Below are 25,152 nucleotides of genomic sequence, written 5' to 3'. Positions count from 1 at the left end.
ACAGGGCCTCGGAGAGACCCATCGAGCCAATCACAGGGCCACGGGCGGACCCATCGAGTCAATCACAGGGCCTCGGAGAGACCCATCGAGCCAAACGCAGGGTCACGGGGGGACCCACCGAGCCAATCACAGGGCCACAGGGGGACCCACCGAGCCAATCACAGGCCATGAAACCCGCCGAGCCAATCGCAGGCCAGGGGAGGCATCTACGCCTCTACGAGGTGGAAGCAAGCCTTGCGAGACCGAATGGACGGGCGTCTATTTTGAATAGACGATGAATAGATAATGAATCGATGGGAAGTCTGTTTTCAATAGAAAATGGATGGGAAGTCTGTTTTCAATAGAAAATGGATGGGAAGTCTGTTTTCAATAGAAAATAGATGGGAAGTCTGTTTTCAATAGACGAGAAATCGATCATGAATGGATGGGAGGTCTATAGATAAAGCAGGGAAGGCCCAAGGGTTAATTTCAGCCAGATCTGTCCTGCTCAGCCACCGGGAAGACATTTTCTTTGCCGGCACACCACATCCAGTATACCTCCCGTCTATGGATGGGGATAACTATTAACATCCCAACTCTGATGTCTCCCAGCGAATACGTTGAGTGAGATTGTAAATGTACCCCCCGATGATGATGATGATGACGATGATTATGATCCCGTAATCTCACTAGGGCCGCCACCTTTGCGCTTATCTGGCAAATGGCGAGTTGGCCGTTGCGTGCCAGATGGCCGTGCTAACACCCCCCCCCCCACCCCCGATGATGAAGCCGCGGCAGATGGCGACTCTCCTCTGCCAAGCCATTCACCTGGAATCGCAACTCGGCGTTACCGATCGCAGGGCGGAATGGAATGGAGTGGAATGGAATGGAGTGGGGGCGGGGTGGGGGCGGGGCGGGGCGGGGCGGGGTGGGGGCGGGCTGGGGTGGGGTGGGAGGGAATGATCGTGGGCGACTCGAGATGCCATGGAGAAGCGTGCACGTGACGGGAGGTCACGTGACGGGAGGTCACGTGACGAGAGGTCACGAAGTGCACGGATTCGCTCGGGGGCAGAGACGCTGGTGGACGCGCATCTCTTGTGGGCAGAGACTCGGGGGGCCCAGACTCCTGGGTCTGTGTTGCTCTAGGGTGGTGCCATAGTCGCGTGGTTCTGCTCCAGAGTGGTCCCATGGTTCTATTGTAGAGTGGTTCCATGGTTCTATTGTAGAGTGGTCCCATGGTTCTATTGTAGAGTGGTCCCATGGTTCTGTTGCAGAGCGGTTCCAATTTCACAGGGGTTACAGTCCCAAGTAGCATTGGAGTTGATCTGTTCCACTTGACAGTGTTACGTTCCACGGTGGTTCCATTCCACAATGACTCCGCTCCACGTTGTGGCGGTTCAACTCGGGTGGTGGAAGGTGGAGGGGGAGGATGTAAGTGGGGGGGGGGGGGAAGTGGGTGGGGTGGAAGTGGGGGAGGGGGGGGGGGAGCTGGCCCTCATCAGCTGTAGCCACGCACAGGTCTCTCAGTGAAGCGAGCTGAGCGCGTCGCTGAGTGCTGGGTTCGTGCCGCTCGCCCCAGGCCGCTCTCGTCGAGGAGGAAGAGGTGGGAGACGAGGAGCGCAGGGGAGGGGGATGGTGGCGGGCGCCATGCCGTCATCATCATCATCGCAGTCATCAAGAGACCAACTCTGTCGTCACCATCATCATTATCACCCTCCTCCTCCTCCTCGTCATCATTTTAGCCTCGATCGGCAACGCCATCGTCATCGCCCATCGCCATCGTTGTCAACGTCAACTTTGGCGTCATCTTTGTCATCGCTGTTATCGTCACTGGGTGGGTAAATGTGCGAGTCCACGACACTCGACAGAAAACCACCCGTGACCGTGCGGCACCCGCGCTGGCTCGGCTCAGATGTGTGGCAGTGGAAAAAGCGAAGGTTGGGGGGGCGGGGTGGTGGGGGGGGCCCTGTCGCAAGTTTTGTATCGCGCGTAGCTGAGAGGAGGCAGCCGAGTGGAGCGGTGGCACGCGATGAGGTAGGAGGGGTAGTGTGGGGGGGGGGGCACGTGGGTGTGAAGTGGCCTTCCTCTGCTGTAATTATCGAGCAGCAGGGCTGACTGGCGAAGGCCATCTGTCTCGTGTCAGTGACAGATGCAGGTCGTTTGGAAATGACCGAGATGGCCGCTGTGCAGTGGGAGTCGTCGTCATCAGCATCATCATCATCCTGATCATTCCGAGCAGCTCAAGAAATTCTAAAATCTTCGTCGTGATCATCATCAGCAGCAGCAAGTAGCGTCAATGGCAATATCATCATTATCACCATCATCTACAACAGCAGTAGTAGTAGTTATTGTAGTATCAGCAATAACAGCAGCGACTTGACCCATCATCCCTCCAGGGTCGATAAAATTACTACCACTTTGTATGGGGGTGGGCGGGGGGAAGTCAACAACAGTGACTGTCCTATGTAGAGACTCGCACCCCGCCATAGGAATGTGGAATTTCCAATCAGGGGCTGTATAGAGAAGACGAGCACCAATGCCTCAAAGCTAATTTGAGTAGGGATGCCCCTTCAACAAAATTTGTTTAATGGGCAACGTTCCGGGAAATGGCCCTTCTTAATGGTATCTCGGCTATATTTATACGAGGGCAGGGTTGTTGACGGATGTATTGGTGATGTTTAAACTTCGTCAACCTGTGTGTGCAAGTCTGTGAGTCTGCCTAAGTATATGGATCTCTATATATGTCGATTGGTCTTCGTAAGTCTGTGTATCTCTCTGTAATGTGAGTCTCTGTGGGCCTCCATTCAACAGTCAAATCCCCCCACACGATAGGGGCTTCACTTAATCGACTGGCTTGACCAGCTTGTTTGCAATGTCATATCTCTCGATTTAAAGCTTTCGTGACTGCAGGGATTCATATTCTTGGTTCTTTCGGTAAAGTTACGCGACTTTACCGAAAGAATATGTCATATCTCGTTAACTGACCCCCCCCTCCCCCGCGTCCCCGGGACCCCCACACCGTGCCCTGCCGTCTAAGCCCCCCATAACCCCCCCCCCGCCCCCCACTGCAGTGCCACCAGCTGATTGATGGTGCTCAATCAACCTCCCACATCCCCCCCCCTTCCTACTACTCCACCGTCAGCATGATGGAGCACATGCCCACCCGCACGTGTGTGTGTGTCTGCGTGCGGTGTTGTCGAGTACCTGGTGCAGTGCGTACATTTCGTAAAAAGAAAAAAAACACGTCAGCATTGGAGAGACAAAGGCGGTGTCGGGGTGGCGGTTATGGCCACACCTCCCACTCGTGTGCTGTGCCGGTCTTCATCGGTGCTACTCGCTAACAGCACTTGCCCCAACAGTCTGTTAACGCCATACGGCGGTGGGTGGGGGGGGGAGAGATTTGTCTTTGTTGTTGTTGTTGTTGTGGTGTTATTGGCCGATTTGTTTCCGGACGGATTGCCGTGAGGTCCCTGGCAATGTCACGGCCGTCGCCAAAGACGGACCGATTGGCTCGGCGCGCAGAGCGAGCGGCCCGAGGTCGAAAGGTCACGAGTTCAACGGCTGACTGGGGGTTAAATGAGCCCATCATCCCTCTTGGGGTCGATAAAGCGAGTACCACTTTGAGGGGAAGTCATGAGTGGTTGTAATATGGGCGTGTGCTATGGACAAGGGCCATTACCTGAAACGTTTCCCATTGTAGATTGTTTTTTTCCCCTTAAAGGCCACACAGGGTATATTCGCCCCTGCCATATGAATGAGGAACTTGCATCACGGGCTCAGGGCTGTAAACAGGCAGCGATCACCACCTCGATGCTCATTGGAGGAGGATATCACTTTGACTATTTGATGAAAAGATCAAGTGACATCTCCGCTGGCAGACTGGAGCTGACCAAGTGCACAACGGCCCAGGTACGGGAACTCCTCTACCCACTCCAAAACCGCCTCCGGGGCTGGAGTATCCATGGCACAGACGATATCCAGGCATTCTAGATTTGAAGCTTTCGTGACTGCAAGGATTCATATTCTTAGGTTTTTCGGTAAAGTCACGTAGGTAAAAATGTTTAATTAATAAAAGTAAAATAAAAAATAAAATAAAAATCACGACGTTTCGGAAGCAACACAAGCTTCCGCCTTCAGGTGGAAGCTTGTGTTGCTTCCGAAACGTCGTGATTTTTTATTTTATTTTTATTTTACTTTTATTAATTTAAATTTTTTACCTACGTGACTTTACCGAAAAACCTAAGAATATGATATCCAGGCAGGCTGATCTCTGTTGTAAGTGGCACCGATGGTGAGGACCCACCTCCGAGTGGCACGCTCTACGTTCAACAGCAGAGTCTCAAACTCCTCGTCTGAGCACAAAGCAATTGCCACATCTTCAGCATACGTAACATGGATGGCCAGTAAGACGCAGCCATCCCTTGACGGCGCCCTGGCATCGATCGGCCTCCCATTGTATTGCATTCTCTGGTACAACCATGAAGGGCTAATTGAACGACATTGTCAACCGAAAATGTTCAATAGTATTGAGGCCAGAGGACACCCCTGTCGCGCACCCCAAGGTGAACGGGAAATGGCTCTGGCTCCGGGCAACGCAGCTTTGCCTGAGCCTGCCCACCATCAACAAGGCCCTCCGTGATGACGAGCAGACAGTTAGGGATCCAGAGCCCTGGCCTGTCGATAGTATCGCAGGCCTTGCTTGACCAAGCCACTAGGTCCTGTTGAAATCCCCTACACCTCTGCTGTAGCATGCACAGGATGTGGCGTCGGTGTGTCTCTGTGTGTGTGACACACACAGACACTCACATTTCGCCATAACAGACGTGTGGGGTGAGGGTTGTTAGCGAGCAGCACCTAATGGAGGCCGGCACAGACCACAAGGGGGTCGACACAGCGACCAGCACCACGCCCGGCCGCCTTTGTCTCCCCATTTGCAAGGTTTTACACGCCGTACCAGGTACTCATTTTAGGCTGAGTCGACCTAGGGGAGGCTCAGGTACCGGTTCGGATAATCGTCACTGGTTTTGGCCGTGAGCGGGAATCGAACTCGGCTCGCGAGCTTTTCAACACACACAACCCCACACACGTACACACGCACAACCCCACACACACACGCACACCCCCACACACGTGCACAACCCCACACATACACACTCACAACCACACACGTGTACACACACAACTCCACACGTGTACACACACGTGTACACACACACACACGTACACACACACGTGTACACACACGTGTACACACACACACGTACACACACACGTACACTCACACACACGTGTACACACGCTGCATTATTCATGTCAAGAACAGAGCCCGCCGGACCTAGTGGCATCATTGGGCGCCATTCTTCGTTATCTGGGTCACTGCCGTCGCTGCTGGCCACCAGTAGGGCAGGGCCCCGCGTCATCTGGGATGAGGATATTCCCCACGGAGACTTCTATCGATTTCCTGCCATCCCTCGGTCGTGTCGGGGGGTGGGGGGGCAGCCGCCGAACGGACAGCTGACGTGAATAGATTGCGTGAAAACTCACGTGGTCCTCACCCCCCCCCTCCCCCCGTAGTGTCGCGCTCGCTACTGCGATGGTGTCTGGGGGGCACGCTGGGTTTGAGTGGGGTGGGTGGGGGGGGTGGTGGTCGTTTGCGATTTTCTGGTGGCGATAAGATAGGGGGGAGGGGAAGGTGGTCTTCCACGACAAAAAAAAAGTTGAGAATAATTGTGGGGAGATAAGCTGATTGAGGGTTGTCGCGTGGGAGTTTGAGGGGTGGGGTGGGGGGGTGTCAAGGCAGTGGTTTGTAATTCCTCCCCCGCGGGGTGCTAATGAATGGCTCGTCGTCCATTCTCTCGCCGCAAGCTGTCCACGTCCCACCGCTCTCGGTCCGTCCACAGCTCCATTGCCGCCCACCCAACAGCGTAGCTAGCGGGGGGGGCAGGTGGGGTGCCTTCCCACCCCCCCCACCCTGGCCCCCCACTGGTAGCCAAAGCTACGAGTTGCGGGGCCCCTTTGACAACCACGGCGAGATGTGTTTTCAACAACGGTGTCAAAGAACGACGACACTGATTTTTCGCGTCCCTACGGCGTTAAGTGTCCGAGACGGTGAGCGTCACAAGGATGCGATTGGACAAGAGGAGCCAGCGGATGTATAATGGCATCAGGTGCGACCGTGCGAGACAAATCAAATATTGGGGCCCCCAACTGACCGATTGCCACACCCCTTCGGCTGCTAATATCGTCACTAAGCCACTGCGCCCCGTGGCAAACACAGCAGTGATTATCATCCGAACCAGTCGTGGGCCTCGCCACTTGGGAGACAGAGGCGACCCGCCGTGATGGTGCTGGTGGCCACCGACAGCACTTGCCCCAACAGTCTAAGGCTATGATAATTGTTTTTTTACCTTTCTATCTGGCAACAAAACTGACACCTTTTTACAAGGAGTCATGTTTGCATAGACCACAATACCTGCAGTCATAATGCAAACAAAAAACACAACTCTGATAATGTGCACTGTCTCAGGTATTGTGGTCTATGCAAACATGACTCCTTGTAAAAAGGTGTCAGTTTTGTTGCCAGATAGAAGGGTAAAAAACCAATTATCATATTTTTACTGGCAAATGAGGTTCCAATAGTCTAAGGCTATACAGGGGATATTTGACCTTTGTGAATATTGAAGCACAACAACAACAACAACCGCCACGTGTGTTTCCACATTGTTGTTGTTGTTGCACTGCTAAGATTCAATGCTGATATTAACGATAACATTACATTAACAAGTATCCATAACACAGGTTTTTGGGGTTCAATCGCGTAAATATAAATGTGTCGTTAAACCCGCCACCACCCGACACAGCCAATTCGTAAGGTTTGCCACGTAAACAAAGAGTGCCGATTCCTTACTTGCGTGTTGGCGAATAAACCCACGACATTTGCAATTCATCTTCTTGGTTCTTTCGGTAAAGTCACGTAGAAGGGAAATAATAAAATAATAAAAATAAAACATAATAAAATACAATTCTCACGACGTTTCGGCCACAACGCAAGCAGCCGTCCTCAGGTGAAGAACAGGTCTGTCGGAAAGACAGAGTCTGAATGAAACACCACCAGGCTTGGAGCGTATATTTAAGCTGGGTTGGAGGGGGAAGAGCGCCTTGACAAAATGTTTTATTTTTATTATTGTATTATTTCCCTTCTACGTGACTTTACCGAAAGAACCAAGAAGAAGAATCCCTGCAGTCACGAAAGCTTTAAATCGAAATTTGCAATTCAAGTACGACGTTTCGCCGGTAATTGCAACCAGCATCATGGAGAACTCCTCTCGTTCCGATCTTAAATCGAGGGATGCATGATGTGATGTCGTCACTTTTGAACCAATCGTGTGTGAACACCAGGAGGGGGCAGGGGTAAACGCATGCATATAAATTACAACGGATTAGACATCACCGGTTGGGTTATTCATAGGGTAATCAACATACAAAATGTGAATGTGCGATGCACATGCATTGCACGTGCGCATTATGCACGCGCACCATGCATACACATCCTGCCGTTTTTAGTTGTTATGTATATCGTTTATTGTGAAATTTAAATCACAGTTCCTATGATCACTGTTGCATTGCTCTCATAGCTTTATTTTGGTGATTTCGAAAACGTTTTGGTTTAGCCATATTTATTTTGTTGTGGTACAGAGTTAGACTGATACCTTTAATCTAAATTGTCTTGTGGTTGCTATGGTTTGACTGGCATCCCACTGGGATTTTTGCACACAGCGTTGATACAAGGTGCTTTTTCTGGAAGACTTTGCTGTTTTTGCCTGGATTTTTCTGTTTGCGCGTAGTCACTTTAAGATGTTTCTTGTTCATGTTTTTGTTTGTTGCGGTTGCACCCGATTCAAGAACCGAATGGCTCCCAGGGCTACACCTAATACATGAAACTGAAAACTGAATTGCTCCTGTGGCAAACGCTGCATTGGCCAGACAGGGCGAATTATCCGCACAAGACTAAAGAAACACCAAAGTAATATTAAATACTCCCAGCTTGATAATTGGTTCTTTACCCTTCTATCTGGCAACAAAACTGACTCCTTGTAAAAAGGTAAAAAGGTGTCAGTTTTGTTGCCAGATAGAAGGGTAAAGAACCAATTATCATATTTTTACTGGCAAATGAGGTTCCCATAGTGTAGATACTCCCAGCTTGTCGGCAGTGGCAAAACACGCGTGCCAACAGGAACACGCTCAATAGATTGTGATAATGTTGGAAGTTCTGTGAAAAACTAGTTACTACTAGCCAAGACTAATTAGATAACCTATTGAAATTGAGATACAAAAAAAAATTACCATTCTGATAGCTACAGGCTATGAGCTGCTTGGAAGCCTATTATCAAGTAATACTACCGCACTCTTTAACTGCAATGCCTGTACAGGTCACCATAAGTCGATGGTCATTAACTGTGAGCAGCCAATGACAGCTACTGCCATTTCTTGCACCCAAAAACGTCAGGATGTGCATGCACGGTGCGCGTGCATCAAGTGCACGCGCAATGTATGTTGATTACCCGCGGAATAAGCCAACCGGCAATGGATATCCATTGTAATGAATATTCATACATTAACCCCGCCACCCCCCCCCACCCCACTCTGGTCTTCACAGCTGATTGGAATCACATTTAGCCCGCTATTTAAGACCGACACACAGGAGGAGGATTTCTCCACAACTCCGGCTGTCGCCTGATGATGCCGGTTGTAGTTACTGGCGAAACGTCGTACTCCAATTGTAAATGTCGTGGGTTTACTCGCCAACTACGCGACACCAAACCTTACTAATTGGCTGTGTCGGGCGGTGCCGGGTTTAACGACACATTTATATTTACGCAAATCTAACCCAAAAAACCCTCTATTGTGGATAATATTGGTCGTGAAAGCTTACGTGTTAAATTAACGATGATATTAATGATGCACACGCTTTGAGATGCGCTTGTGCGGCCGTCTGGAAACGCTTTTCCTTCCAATATTAGGAAGCCACTGGAGCTATGCACTTTTAAATTGTCCAGATTGAAAACTCATTTTTTTATAACTGATTTTTGTGTTGAGCTTGTTTTCCTTCCCCAACACCTTCGATTAGCAAGGGTTGGCTACGCACGGTGCGAAAGAAGTTCAACATAATATTAATATTATTGGTTATTTCTGTATAGTCACGTAGAAGAGAGATAATAAAATAATATAAATATAAATATAAAACAATAAAAAGAAAGAGCTTCACAGCTCATCGGATTCCTTCTGCGGTATAAATACAAATTCAGATTTACCAGCAGTGATATTGACGATGCCGGTTTTATAAACGAGACCAAGCACAATGATGGTGACGACGACGATGGTGACGACGATGATGGTGACGACGACGATGACGATGATGGTGGTGACGACGACGATGGTGACGACGATGATGGTGACGACGACAATGACGATGATGGTGGTGACGACGACGATGGTGACGACGATGATGGTGACGACGACGATGACGATGATGGTGGTGACGACGACGATGGTGACGACGATGATGGTGACGACGACGATGACGATGACGATGGTGACGACGACGATGGTGACGACGATGATGGTGACGACGATGATGACGATGATGGTGGTGACGACGACGATGATGATGGTGACGACGATGATGACGACGATGACGATGATGACGACGATGATGGTGACGACGATGTTGGTGACGACGACGATGATGATGACGACGACGATGATGACGATGATGATGGTGACGACGATGATGACGATGATGGTGACGACCATGATGACGACGACGATGGTGACGATGATGATGGTGACGACGATGATGATGGTGACGACGATGATGACGATGATGATGGTGACGATGATGATGACGACGACGATAATGATGGTGACCACGATGATGATGGTGACGACGATGATGATGATGATGATAATGGTGACGACGATGATGACGACGACGATGGTGACGATGATGATGATGGTGACGATGATGATGATGGTGACGACGATGATGATGGTGACGACGACGATGTTGGTGACGATGATGGTGACGACGATGATGGTGACGACGACGATGCTCGGTGTGGTGCGCGCGCAGGGAGGAGGCGGCGGTGGCCGTGCTGCGCGTGGACTTCGCGATGGGCAACTTCACGAGCCAGTCCGTGACGCGCCGCATCCTCTGGCAGCTGGAGCTCCACGGCGCCAAGAGGACCGCCTCTGCCTCCTCCTCCTCGTCATCGTCCACCTCGTCGTCCACCTCGTCGCCCGACTCGGAGCGAGTGATGACGGAGCTCACGGCCATGCAGAAGGACATTGTTGCCATCGTCCCGGTCGCCATGGTACCGGATTGACTACCCCTCCCTGCCCAGCCACCCTCCTTCGTTACCCCCGACTCTATCATTCTCCTCTGATCCGTCACTTCTGTGGCCTTCCCTCCATCCCGATCTCCCCCCTCCCTCCGCTCCCTCTGCTCCCTCCCTCCCAACCTCTTCCCCTCCCTCCCAACCTCTATCGCCTCTCTCTCTCCGTCTTTCTCTCCCCATCTTCTGCTCCCTCTCCCCTTCCTTCCCTCCCTCTTTCCCTCTCTGTTATACCTCCCCGATTCCCTCCGTCGCTTTTCTATCTCTCTTCGTCCGTTCAACCCTCCCTCCCTCCCTGCCTGCCTGCCTCCCTCCCTGCCTGCCTCCCTCCCTGCCTCCTCCCTCCCCTCCCTGCATCCCTGCCTCCTCCCCCTCCCTCCCACCCTCCCTTGCCCGCCTCCCTTCCTCGCGTCCACACACACGTATACACACACGCGCGTACACACACACACACCCACGCGCGTACAAACATGCACACACACACGCACACACGCGCGCGCACGCACGCACGCGAGCGCACGCACACATGCACACGCACACACGCACATGTACGCACGCACACACGCGCACGCACACGCGTGCACGCACACACACGCACACACGCACACATACACCCACGTGCCCGCTGTACTGCCTCCCCTCTGGGCCCCCTATGAGCGATGTCCGTGCGTGGTCTCAAGCAGCCCGTGATTTATGTGTTTGTCAGACGCCGAAAATTAATGAAGACGTTTGTCAAGTGTATTCATTTCGGAAGCCAAAACTGCACAGGCGTGCACACTTCTTATCTGTGTGTATGTGTGCGCGCACACACACACGCGGGCGATGTTGAGGGAGTGGCATTGTCGTGGTGAGCGCAGAGGGCTCCGAACCCGGTGCCTCGAGTTCGATTCCCGCTCACGGCCAACGCCAGTGACGACGTAGACTCGCCCTTCAACGAGCATCTTGATGGCAGTGTGCAAACGCCGGCACTGGGGGAGACGCACAGAGGCGACCGGGGCGTGGCGCTGGCCACCCACCCCCCTCGTGTGCTGTGGCTGCCTGAATAGGTGCTTCTCGCTAACAACATTTAGGCAGCCTGTTCGGGCTATGGTAGGGTGGTCTTTGTCTTGGTGTGCGCGTGTGCGGTGAATGTGTTATTGGCATGGGGAGCGGCAGTGCAGTGGCTACACGTGCCCATGTGTGGTGGCGATGATGATGATGATATCAGCCACCTCGACGATAAGCTGTCATCACGTGCGTCCAGGTCGCCTTCTGAAAAATAGCTCATTGGGGCTATCCCTGGTAAAAACTAGCACAAATGGTACAATTTAACACGTAGGCTTTCGCGACCAATATTATTCATAATATAGATTTTTTTTTGGGTCAGATCGCGTTATTTATAAATGTGTCGTAACCCTCCACCACCCGACACGGCCAAACAGTAAAAAAAAATGTGTCACGTTTTTCAAAGGACAAAATCATTCACTTCTTTAGCCCACCGCTGTGCTGAAGAGAGAATCAACAGCATTTATTTTTTTTAAATGCCGTTGATTCTCTCTTCAGCAAATTTTTTAATGCTGTTGATTTTCTCTTCAGCAAATTTTTAAATGCTGTTGATTCTTTCTTCAGCACACCGGTGGGCTAAAGAAGTGAATGATTTTGTCCTTTGAAAAACGTGACACATTTTTTACTGTTTGGCCGTGTCGGGTGGTTGGAGGGTTGCGACACATTTATAAATAACGCGATCTGACCCAAAAACCTATATTATGGACAAATGGTACAGATAATCATCGCCATCATCATCCGTCATCTAAAACGGCTCAGTTCACAACCGGCCCTTCACCGTGAGGCCTGCGTTCTAGAGGGCCCTGGCTGGGGCCCTTGTGTGCGCTCTGAGGCCGGGTGAGGCGACGACGAAGCATCGTGGTGGTGTCCCTTGACATCTGAAACAAAGGCGGCGGGGAGGAGACGCGGGCAATGAGAGTCAATTGGCGTCGCGGTGGGCTAGGAGATGTTAACTGCATCGCCTGGTACGCAGGAGGTCGTGGCTTCGATCCCAACCCTTGATGCCTGTCGTATATTTGGAGTTTGCGTGTCTCTCTCTCTCCCCGTGGTCGCGTGGATTTTTCTCCGGGTCCTCCGGTTTTTCCTTCCACTTGTAGAAACACGCATTTAGAGTATTTGGATACTGCTATAAATGTCCACATTGTGATGAGCCACTTCGTTGAGCGACCACTTGTGACCAGGTCGCTTCTGAAATAGAGCTACATCGCTCAGTGGACCCTTACTTGGTAAAAAAAATAAAAAATAGTTTTTATCTAGTTTAGTTTATAGTCGAGCGGCCTGTGACATCAACAACTATGAGGTGAATCAACTTAAGCGCACAGCCAGTCGTTAACAATAATCCTCGTAGCCAGAATTGACAGCGCATTTCTCAATACACTGCTAGATGAAAGCCACCCCTTCCCCCATGCCATGCCAATCACGTGGGGTCTTTGTTTCACAATACTTCACCACAATGGTCCACTTTTTTTGTGTGAAGGGAACCCCCCCCTGGTCCGGCTCACATCTCACTTCATGTAACATTTCGGTATCACTCAGGTATCACTTCAGGTATCACTCAGGTGTCACTTCAGGTATCACTCAGGGATCGCTCACACATCATCCTTATAGCCTCGCGTGATTCAGAGAGAACGTATAAACTATCCTACAAGTTTAATAGCTTTTGTTGCTGGCTGCTTGCCGTTTTATTTGCTTCGGGTCTGTGCATAGCAAGCGGGATGTACCGATGGCAGTGTTACACGTGGCAGTGTTTGTATCTCGAGATGTGCGTGCGATTGGTCGAGAACAACAACGGAGCGACAGCCAAGGAGTGGAAACGCCTCCGAGAGGCGTCCACCGGGAGAGACGGAGCGATGGAATCCCTCCGTGTGGAGGCACGGGGTGGGTCGTTACATCGCAGGAGAGGCCTTCATCCAGCAGTGGATTGACAATGGCTGCTGGTGATATTGATGATGATGATGATGACGACGACCATGAGACACACCTGGTCTCGTATTCCTCTACCCATGCAACCTGACCCCATGTGCTGACCTTTTGATGTCGAACGCTTGATTTTAAAGGCACGGCGCAGGTGGAAATTGTGACAACTGCCGTCACTTACAGTGTAGAGATTTCCCCGTGTAAATCTATCCAGTGGTGGGTGAAACAGCCCCCCCCCACTCCTGCCCCCCCTCCCTCCCTCCTGTGTGTTCGCCTAAGCCCCATTGATCTCCCTACAGTGCCAAATTGGATTTGCTAAATGGACAGGCTTCTGTTGTGGCCTTAATCTATGTGTAGGCCTCCACAGCTCTGCCCATCTCTCTCTCTCTCCCTCTCATCCCCTCTCTCCCGTCCAGGTCCTCATCTGCATCCCCCCACCCCACCCCCCACATCCGCGAACATCACCACGGCGCTTGTGCCATGCTAGGGTGGTGGTGGTGGTGGTGATGGTGGTGGATGGCGTTGCAGCGGTGGTGGTGATGGCCGTAGTGGTGGTGTCGGTTGTAATGCGTGGCGACGGCGTTATGGTGGTGGTGGTGGCTGTGGTGTTGGTGGTTGCGGTGGTAGTAATGGTGGTCGTGGCCGTGGTGGTGGTGGTGGTGGTGTCAGTGGTGGCTGTGCTGGTAGCAATGGCGTTGGTGGTGGCCGTACTGGCCGTGCTAGTGGTTGTGGTGTTTGTGGTGTTAGTTGTGGTGGTTGTAGTGTTGGTTGTGGTGGTTGTGGTGTTGGTTGTGGTGGTTGTGGTGTTGGTTGTGGTGGTTGTGGTGTTGGTTGTGGTGGTTGTGGTGGTTGTGGTGGTTTGGAGTGTTGGTTGTGGTGTTTGTGGTGGTTCTGGTGGTTGGGGTGTTGGTTGTGGTGGTTGTGGTGTTTGTGGTGGTTCTGGTGGTTGTAGTGTTGGTTGTGGTGGTTGTGGTGTTGGTTGTGGTGGTTGTGGTGTTGGTTGTGGTGGTTGTGGTGTTGGTTGTGGTGGTTGTGGTGGTTGTGGTGGTTTGGAGTGTTGGTTGTGGTGGTTGTGGTGTTTGTGGTGGTTCTGGTGGTTTGGAGTGTTGGTTGTGGTGGTTGTGGTGTTTGTGGTGGTTCTGGTGGTTGGGGTGTTGGTTGTGAAGGTTGTGGTGTTTGTGGTGGTTGTGATGATTGTGGTGTTTATGGTGGTTGTGGTGTTGGTTGTGGTGGTTGTGGTGGTTTGTGGTGTTGGCGGTTACGCGCGGTGACGGCGTTGTGGTGCGTGCCGCCGGCAGGACACGGAGCTGGTGAACACGGCGGCGCTGTCGGGCCGCACCGTCGCCGTGCCGGTGCGCGTGCTCTCCGTGGAGTCGGGCGGCGCGCTCGCCGACGTGTCGGGGTTCGTCGAGTGCTCCTCCGCCAGCCCCGACACCGTCAAGGTGCGTGTCTGTGTGTGTCTGTGTGTGTGTGTGTCTGTGTGTGTGTGTCTGTGTGTGTGTGTCTGTCTGTGTGTGTGTGTGTGTCTGTGTGTGTCTGTGTGTGTGTGTCTGTGTGTGTCTGTGTGTGTGTGTCTGTCTGTGTCTGTGTGTGTGTGTCTGTGTGTGTCTGTGTGTGTGTGTCTGTGTGTGTCTGTGTGTGTGTGTCTGTGTGTGTGTGTGTCTGCGTGCGTGTTTCTGTTCGTGTCTGTGTGTGTGCATGTCTGCGCGAGTATCTGTGTGCATCTGTGCGTGTGCGTGGTTAGCGCGCTGCGCTACGAACCCGGCAACCCGAATTAGATTCCCGCTCACAACTAACACCAGTGACGATTATCTGAACTGGTTCCTGGGCCTCCCTTAGGTCGACTCAGCCTAAAATGAGTACCTGGAGCGGTGTTAAACATCGCCATTCGGGAGACAAAGGCGGTCGGGCGTGGTGTTGGCCACTCACCCCCTTTGTGTGCCGTGCCGGCCTTCATAGGTGCTATTCGCTTTCAGCACACTTGCTCCGACAGTCTGTTGAGGCTACACGGGGGATCTCGACATCAAACACTGCACACCGTATAGATCGACCTAAACGATGACCCAAACCCCTGACCATCATCACCTCGGTGGCATGTCGCCCTCCATCACCCCGCCCACAGGTGTCCGACGGCTGTGACTACGTCTATGTGAACGGCAAGGAGAGCAAGGGTTCGCTGGCTGCGCGCGTCCGTTTCTCCTACGAGCACCTGAGCGCCACGCTCACGGTCGCCGTGTGGCTGCCCCGGCTGCCCCTCACCGTGCTGCTCTCCGACTCGCAGCTGCAGCAGGTCAAAGGTTGGCGGGCCCCCCGCGGAGCAGCCGCGGCGGTGCCGGTGCCTCCGCCGGTCACCGACGGCGCCGGCGCCGCCGGGGCAGTGCCGCTCACCGGCAGGTAGGGTCCACGCGGAGAGAGTCACTCGCACAGAGATTCACAGAGTCACTCTCATAGAGTCACTCGCACAGAGACTCATAGAGTCACTCGCACAGAGACTCACAGAGTCACTCTCATAGTCACTCACACAGAGACTCATAGAGTCACTCACTCAGAGACTCATAGAGTCACTCACACAGAGACTCATAGAGTCACTCTCATAGAGTCACTCGCACAGAGACTCATAGAGTCACTCGCACAGAGACTCATAGAGTCACTCGCACAGAGACTCACAGAGTCACTCTCATAGTCACTCACACAGAGACTCATAGAGTCACACAGACTCATAGATTCACTCACACAGAGACTCATAGAGTCACTCGCACAGAGACTCATAGATTCACTCACACAGAGACTCATAGAGTCACTCTCATAGAGTCACTCGCACAGAGACTCGGAGTCACTCACACAGAGACTCATAGAGTCACACAGAATCTCATAGAGTCACTCGCACAGAGACTCATAGATTCACTCGCACAGAGACTCATAGAGTCACTCTCATAGAGTCACTCGCACAGATACTCATAGAGTCACACACTCATAGATTCACTCACACAGAGACTCATAGACTCACTCACACAGAGACTCATAGAGCCACTCACACAGAGACTCATAGAGTCACTCTCATAGAGACTCATAGAGTCACTCGCACAGAGACTCATAGAGTCACTCACACAGAGATTCACAGAATCACTCTCATAGAGTCACTCGCACAGAGACTCATAGAGTCACTCACACAGAGACTCATAGAGTCACTCACACAGAGACTCATAGAGTCACTCGCACAGAGACTCATAGAGTCACTCACACAGAGACTCATAGTCATACAGAGACTCATACAATCACTCACACAGAGACTCATAGAGTCACTCACACAGAGACTCATACAGTCACTCACACAGAGACTCATAGAGTCACTCACACAGAGACTCATACAGTCACTCACACAGAGACTCATACAGTCACTCACACAGAGACTCATACAGTCACTCACACAGAGACTCATAGAGTCACTCACACAGACTCATACAGTCACTCACACAGAGACTCATACAGTCACTCACACAGAGACTCATAGACTCACTCACACAGAGACTCATAGAGTCACTCACACAGAGACTCATACAGTCACTCACACAGAGACTCATAGACTCACTCACACAGAGACTCATAGACTCACTCACACAGAGACTCATAGAGTCACTCACACAGAGACTCATAGACTCACTCACACAGAGACTCATACAGTCACTCACACAGAGACTCATAGACTCACTCACACAGAGACTCATACAGTCACTCACACAGAGACTCATAGAGTCACACAGACTCATAGAGCCACTCACACAGAGACTCATAGATTCACAGAGACCTATAGACTCACGCAGAGACTCAGACAGTCACTCAAAAGACCTATAGACTCACTCACACGGTGACTCATAGACTCACACAGAGACTCATAGACTCACTCACACGGTGACTCATAGACTCACACAGAGGCTCATAGACTCACACAGAGACTCATAGACTCACGCACACAGAAACTCATAGACTCACTCACACAGAGGCTCATATATTCACTCACAAAGAGACTCATAGAGTCACTCACACGGTGACTCATAGACTCACGCAGAGACTCAGACAGTCACTCAAGAGACCCATAGACTCACTCACACAGGGACTCACAGACTCTCACAGAGACTCACAGACTCACAACAGAGACTCACAGACTCTCACAGAGACTCACAGACTTACCGAGTCGAGACTGTCGCTCCCCACCCCGCAGATCCTCACGGGCGAGCCGGGGCGAAGACAACCGCGACGACGATGACGACGAAGCGGCGGCGGCGGCCGGAGGTGGGGCCGGAGGTGGGGCCGGAGGTGGGGCCGGAGGTGGGGCCGGAGGTGGGGCCGGAGGTGGGGCCGGAGGTGGGGCCGGAGGTGGGGCCGGAGGTGGGGCCGGAGGTGGGGCCGACGCCGCCGATGAGGCGGAGGAGCGCCGCGGCCGTGGCTGCACGCTGCTCTCCCAGCGTGCCACGGTGCGCGTGCTCGCCCGCTTTGAGGCCGAGGCCTCGGAGGGCTCCGGCCTGCGCACGCCCATGCTGGGGCCCGACTGGCTGCTGGACGTGAGCGAGGTGGTGGCGCGCGCCGGCCTGGTGCGGGTCGCCAATCCGGCGGTGGCCGAGGTGCGGCAGCAGGCGGGCCTCGTGGTGATCGCCCGGGAGGCCGGAGTCACCGCCGTGCAGGTGACGCGCCCGCCCGCGGCCTCTTCGGCAACATCGCCACGCGTGGGCACGCACGTGGTCACGCACGTGGCCCTATGTGTGTGTGCGTGCGTGTGTATCTCGACTTGTGTGTGTCTCTACGTGTGCGTGTGTGTGTATGTAGACTTGTGTGTGTCTCTATGTGTGCGTGTGTGTCTCTACGTGTGTCTCTCTACGTGTGCGTGTGTGTCTAGACATATATATGTGTGTGTCTCTACGTGTGTGTCTCTACGTGTGCGTGTGTGTGTCTAGACATGTATATGTGCGTGTGTGTGTCTCTGCGTGTGCGTGTCTCTACATGTGCGTGTGTGTGTGTCTCTATGTGTGCGTGTGTGTGTCATCCGGCAAAAACAACCCCTACCTCCTCATGGTGCCAGACGGCAACGCTGTGGTGGGCAGTGCCGTGGGGGGGGGAGGGCCAATCTAGATTGGCCTTTCCCTTCATGGCGTTTGTAACCACCACAGCAGCCAAATGGGGGCTCTGGATGGGTGCGAGGGGCTGGTAACCCCTTCACCTTCAATTAACTACCACTAAATTACGATGTAAAAAACGTATTAAGCTTGTTACCGAGGCCCCGGGGGGGACAGGCGTCTATGACGTCTCCTGGCCAAATCCTTACCCTCGGGGCTCCTCCAGAAACAACAAAAAGCCACTTCGGATGGCCTCGTGGAATGTTCCAACACTCACTGCGGAGGAGAGGCTGCCACTCCTCTTTCGGGAGCTGGACCGGTACCGCCTGGATCTCTGTGGTATTCAGGACGTCCGGTGGACCAGATCTGGCTCCTGCCACCATGAGGGGTGGACAGTCCTCTCCTCGGGGCAGGAGACTGCCAAACAACAGGGAGTGGCTCTTCTTCTGAACAAAAGAATGAAGGGGGCGTGGGAGCGTGGCGGTGAGTTGTGGGAAGCTGTAAGCCCCAGGCTACGTTGGGCTCGCCTTCCCATCAACCAGAGGCGAGGAGTGGTGGTCATGGTTACTTATGCCCCCACCGAAGATGAACATCCGTGGAGGGATGCAGGCAAAGCCGATGAGTCAGATGCCTTCTATGACCTCCTGTCACAGGTGCTGACTAAAGTGGCCCCTCGGGATAGAGATATCTTGTTGGGTGACTTCAATGCCCGAGTTTGTCATGATACTGGCACCTGGTCTGGAGTGATTGGAAGCCATGGGCCAGATCAGCTCAATAACAACGGTAGGAAGCTGCTAGATTTTTGTGTAGCCTATGGGCTTGTAATTACCAACATGCTGTTCCGGCATCAGTGCATCCACACAACATCATGGATGCATGCCAGGTCCAAGCAAGAACATCTGCTGGACTACATAGTGACGGAACAGCGGATGCGGGCCCATGTCCTTGACACCAGGACCTACCGTGGAGCTGATCTGCCCACTGACCATCGACTTGTCATCTGTAATATGCGCCTGCCATTTTACCACTCCGGTGGTGAGTGTACACCCAGGACCCCATTCAAACCATAGTTGTATGGTCTCAGCTAGCTGATGAAAGTTGCAAGCGAGAATATCATCATCGCTTGCGGCTGGGGTTGGCATCGTCCCTCACTCCTCCTGATGTTGAGGGGAATTGGGCGAGGTTTAGGACTATGTTGTGTGACAGGGATGTCCTCTGGCTCCCACATTATTTAACATCTATTTTGACCACGTAGTTCATGAAGCCTTCAGTAGCTGTACCGGAGGAATTTCCATCTGGTACAGATATAATGGGAGGCTGATCGATGCTCAGGTGCGGTCAAGGGATGGCTCTCTATTGCTCAACCATGTTATGTATGCCGATGATCTGCTAATTGCTGCTCACTCTGAGGAGGAGTTGGAGGCGCTGCTGCTGAACCTGGAGATTGCCTCTAAGAGGTGGGGACTTACCATCAGCCCCACCAAAACTAAACACTTGCCTGGGTATTTTGTACCATTGGACACTCCACCCCCACAACTCCAAATTGGTGATAGGGCAGTTGTGGAGAGAGTGAAGAGTTTCCCCATACCTGGGCCGTGTGCTCATGACCGGCTCCGATTTGACAGCAGAGATCTCGCTCCGAATCAGTCGAGCGGCATTATCTTTTCAAAGCTACCTGGTCCGTCGCTCCACAAGAAGCTTCAGGTCTTCTCGACCACAATCACGTTTTGCAAGCGTCGATAAAGGTATCGACGCTTGCAAAACGTGAACCCCCCTAATTGAACATCTTCGCCGGTTATAAACATTTAGGCTGGATTGTGTGAGGAGCTCACATATCCTTGAAAGATCTGGACAAAGCCCCATCGGTGAGCTCCTCCTGCAGGCAAGGCTGCGTTGGCTGGGTCATGTAGCCCGCATGCCCAGCCACTGCATGCCTAAAAAGCTTTTGTTCGGCTGGATTGAGGGGGCTAAACGGGCGTGGCACGGGCTAGAGAAGAGATGGAGTGATGTGGTGCAGGAGGATGTGGAGCTGAGTGGACTTGCCGATGACTGGTACCAGCGGTGTCAAGATCGGCCTCTGTGGAGGAGACTTGTGAAGGATGCTACTGGCCAGTTGGAGGCAGTCGCCCTCCAACAACAACGGAGGGCGGAGGAGCGACGCTCAACAACGAGCGGATCGCCGGGTGGCTAAAGTACAGCAAGTTGGCACAGTAGGGGGCACAGGTGGTGCATCAGCCAGTCATCTCAGTCAGTCGACCTGTGGCACCTGCAGGGTCTGCCCCGTGACCTCCTGCCAGCGGGCGTTGGACACTTCACATGGCCTCAACGTGCACATAGCCTGGCACAAGCATCATGGTGACGTCACCGCCACTTAGTGGCGAATGTCGGTTGTTGTGGTGTGTGTGTGTCTCTACGTGTGTGTGTGTGTGCGTGTCTCTGCACGCGTGTCAATCTACGCGCGTCTCTGCGCGCGTATCACTTTACGCGTGTCTCTGTGTGTGCGTGTCTCTACGTGTGCGTGTGTCTCTGCGCATGTGTCACTCTGCGCGTGTCTCCGCACGCGTGCCGCTCTACGCGTGCGTGCAGGTGGTGTCGCCGCTGTCGGAGGGCGTGCACGGCGAGGCGCCGCTGTCCGTGCTGGAGGAGCGCGTGGCGCTCGCTGCGCTGCGTCTCCTCCTGGTGGGCGGCCTCTCGCTCACCGTGGGCGCCGCGCCGGGCCCACTGCCCGCCGTGCTCGCCAGCGTCGCCGCACAGCGCCTGCACGCCCACAAGCAGGTCCGGTCTGCTCGCTCGCTCACTCGCTTGCTTGCTCAAACACGCGCTCGCTTACGAGCGAACACTCACAAGTTCAAGTTCATTCATTAGGTAGAGCCCTGTGAGCCATTCGGCTCTTGAATCGGGTGCAACCGCAACAAACAAAAAACAAAAAACAAGAACATGAACAAGAAAACATCTTAAAGTGACTATGTAACTGAGTGCAAACAGAAAATCCAAGAAAAGACAGCAACACCGTACACCAACGCTGTATGCAAAAATCCCAGTGGGATGCAAGTCAAACAACCAACAACAACACACACACACTCACAAACACACACTCACAAATGCATTCTCACTTGCTCACAAAGACACTTACAAATGCGCTCACAAACTCACGCTCACTAACAAATGCTCGCTCACAGATGTTCGCTCACTCACGCTTGGATAAACCATCACGTGAACTCATCCACGCAGAAGCAGCAGGAGCAGGTTTTGGCTGGCCATCGAACAACGACGGTCACCACATGGCGAGCTTTCAGATGCGCTTTGCGGCCGTCTGGAACGCTCTTCTTTGCGATATTAGGAAGCCACTGGAGCTATGCACTTTTAAATCATTTAGATTGAAAACTCATTTATTTGTGTGTGTAGTTTCTTGTCCTTCCCCTGCACCTCCGGTCAGCACGGTTGGCTACATCATACATACAAGCCGGCGACCCGAGTTCGATTTCCGCTCACAGCCAATGCCAGTGACGATTATCTGAACTGCTCCTAGGCCTCGCCTAGGTAAGCTCAGCCTCAAAGGAGTACCTGGTGCGATGTGTAAACATCGCCACTGGGGAGACAAAGGCGGCCGAGCGTGGTGCTGCCCACCTCACCCCCCGTCGTGTGCCACGCCGGCCTTCATTAGGTGCCACTCGCTGACAGCGCTTGCCCCCTCAGTCTGTTGAGGCTCCTCGGGTGACCTCTGATCTTGCTGCGTGCGCTGCCCAGGAGGCGGTGCTGAGCGCGTGGCTCGAGTTCAGCGACGACACGGCCGCCCCGCTCGACATCTACGACCCGGGCTCCTTCTCGCTGACGCTCACGTCGCTCGACGAGTCCGTGGTCTCCGTGCGCCCTCCGGCTCCCCGGGGGGGCCGGGGCGACGGTGACCCCTGGGCGGGTCCGACGGTGACGGCCGAGGGCGAGGGCCGCGGCGACCTCCTCCGCGCCGAGCTCGGCGTGCCAGACGTCTGCCAGAAGTCGAAGCGCAGGAGCGGCGTCGTGGCGGCGAGCACCTGCGCCGTCAACGTCAAGTTCGGTGCCGCCGCCGCCGCCGGGGACGACTACAGAGACTACGGCGGCGACGCTGACGGCGATCCGCCGGGCGGCGACAGGCGGCCACCGCCGCCTCCGATATCGTCTCCACCACCGGGCCTCCCCGTGGCCTCGGATGAGGGCGACGACAACAGCCGCGGGGTCGCTGACGCCTCCTCCTCTGCGGGGTCGACCGCGACGACGACGACGACGACGGCGGCGGTGACGACGAGCAGCGACGAGCGAATCCGCGGCATCCCCGACGACGTCGACTTGGAGAGGAGCCTCCCGGGGACACCGCGCAGCCGCGAGCGTGGCGACGACGACGACGACGACGACGACGAGGACGACGAGGAGGAGCCGGACGAGCAGCGGGAGGCCGTGATGACGTCGGAGGACGACGACGACGACGACAACGAAGTGGGGAACGACGCGGTGCGCACCGAGGTGCCGCCGCCTCCGTCGCCGCGCTCGCTCACCGACCTGGAGATCGGGATGTACGCGCTGCTCGCCGTCTTCTGCCTCGCCATCGCCGTCTTCCTCGTCAACTGCTTGACCTTCGCCCTGCGCTACCGCGGCGCCGGCGGCAAGAAGGCGCACGGGGCGGGCGGCCCTGCGGCGGCGGCGGCGGTGGCCGCCAACGGGAACGAGCGCTGCCCGTCCGGCGCCAAGCCTCGCCGCCCGCACGACTGGGTTTGGCTCAACCAGCCGCAGCCGCGCTCGCCCACGCCCACCGACGTGACGCCCACCGACGGCGGCGGCCCCCCCGGCCGCGGCGGCCGCTCCGACGCGGCGCCGCTCGGACCGGGCGGCGGCGGCGGCGACGCCGACGGCGGCGGCGGCGGCGGCGGCGGCGGCGGCGGCGTCGGTAACGGCGTCGCGGAAGCCTCGCTCAACTCGCCGACGTCCAAGCGCAAGAGGGTAAAGTTCACGACGTTCGCGGCCGGAGCGCCGGACGCGGCGGCGGCGGCGCCGTCGGCGTCGTCGCCGCTGCCGCCGCCGCGACCGCCGCCGTCCCCGCCGGCCGTGGGCGCGAGCGCGGAGGACCTGGAGTGGGTGTGCCGCGACATGGGACTGCGGGAGCCCGACGCCTTCCGGAACTACATGGAGCGCATCAAGGAGCGCGTGTGACTGCGTCAGGGGCACAGAGGGGCGCGAGCGGCGGTCGGAAGGTCGCGAGTTCGAGCCCTGGGCCAGGGAGCCCGCGCAACGAACTTTGCCGGAAGGCGGCGGCGTCGGCGTCGGTGGCGAGAATACGGATGGACTGGGCCCCCCGCCGTGTGAATGTGGAGTTGACACTGCTGGCTCGGGACCGTCGTTAAGGGATAGAAGCTGCCGCAGCACCCACCCCTCCGCCCGTGCGGTGCCCGCTGGAACCGTGGGAGAGGCTCTGACTGCGCCGTGGGTGTCGTTCGCTTGCGACGCCGAGCGGTGCCAACCCTGGATCGTCAGCCGCGGCTTCGCGTCACTCGAGGCGCCACCGCTCAGCGCAACGTTAAGTAGAAGTAGAAGAAGAAACAGCACGCACAACCGATTCTCCTAAATGAATCGCGATCCTCAATCCAGGTAGCTGAGCGATGTCGCCACGGCGGGAGTGGTGGTGGGGGGGGGGTGAGGCAGGGGGGGGGGGGGTGAGGCACGGGGGGGGGCAGGGGGGAGGGAGGGGGAGGGAGGGGGAGGGGGGGAGGGAGGGGGAGGGAGGCCGCGGCACGACGGTGGAACCCGTTGCACCCTTCTTGTTTAACGAGCGGTTCGCTGTCGCTCGGTAGCGACACGCGTGTTGAGCGTGCCGCGTTCCACCACTGGCCTGGCGAGCATCACCACCGCCCCCCCCCCCACTCGCAACGGGGAGCCCCCCCCCCGCCACTCCACGTCTCCGTTGGACCCGGGCCTCGCGCTCGGTGGCGGACGATGAAGGCGGAGACCTCGTGCCGATATCGAGTCTGGCGCAGAAGCGCGCGTCGCGTTGTTGTTGTTGTCGTTGTTGTTGTCGTCGTCGTCGTTGCACCTCTCGCTTACCCAGTAAAGCCTCGCCGAGTCTCAAGACTTTTTTGCAGGAGGGTCCTGCCAAGTTTTTCTCAGTAAGGTGGGCGGGTGATGCCGCCGCCGCCGCAGCTGCTGCTGCTGCGAGCGAGAGTGAGCGTGCGTGACCCCAACCGAGTTAACTAATCTTGGCGGTGTGTGGTTCAGTAGCGGTTACAGCGTGCGGCGCGTTGTTTATTTAACCGTGGGGAGGAGGACACCGGAGAGTCTGCAGCAATACCGCGGCGAGAGCGTGCACACCCCACGCGGGAGTCGAGCCCAGCCTCCCCTGGCTGTCAGGCGCGAGAGTTGCCACCGAGCTGCCGAGTTTGCGGCGCTATCCGGTGTCATTGCTGGGGTCGGCTTGGCACGCGAGCGCGCCCTGCCAGCGCGCGTGCCAAGGCGGTTGGTGGGTCGGTACCGCTTTGGGTGGCAATTGCCCCCAGTGTCCACCGTGAGCACGATGCTTTCGGTATCGACCGTCGGTTTTAGAGGCACGCCGCTCGCTGTTTGTTCTCCACGTGCCGTGGATTATTGCAGCACGGCACGGAAAAAAGGTCGTAGAATGGGTACTTCGGTACCTTTCAGTGAAGCTACCGTGGGCACCTTGCTATCACGCACAGATGTGATTTAGAGGT

At 54.9% G+C, this 25,152-nt stretch overlaps 1 protein-coding gene across 1 annotated transcript in view; it reads left to right on the top strand.

The window, feature by feature from the left end:
* Nucleotides 1-24,097, top strand: part of LOC144945274 (transmembrane protein 132E-like) — a 32,492-nt gene extending 8,395 nt beyond the window's left edge. The window contains exons 6-12 of the mRNA XM_078873661.1: nt 10,112-10,352; nt 14,633-14,776; nt 15,457-15,728; nt 17,554-17,624; nt 17,685-18,013; nt 21,029-21,217; nt 22,190-24,097. Coding sequence (XP_078729787.1) covers nt 10,112-10,352; nt 14,633-14,776; nt 15,457-15,728; nt 17,554-17,624; nt 17,685-18,013; nt 21,029-21,217; nt 22,190-23,623 — 2,680 coding nt within the window. The 3' untranslated portion in view covers nt 23,624-24,097. The remainder of the gene's footprint in view (nt 1-10,111; nt 10,353-14,632; nt 14,777-15,456; nt 15,729-17,553; nt 17,625-17,684; nt 18,014-21,028; nt 21,218-22,189) is intronic.
* The last annotated feature ends 1,055 nt before the right edge of the window (nt 24,098-25,152 follow it).

Source organism: Lampetra fluviatilis, chromosome 37 (genome assembly GCF_964198595.1).
Source record: "Lampetra fluviatilis chromosome 37, kcLamFluv1.1, whole genome shotgun sequence".
NCBI lineage: Eukaryota > Metazoa > Chordata > Hyperoartia > Petromyzontiformes > Petromyzontidae > Lampetra > Lampetra fluviatilis.
Note: the sequence above shows the minus strand (reverse complement) of the source record. Positions and strands in the feature narration are given on the sequence as shown.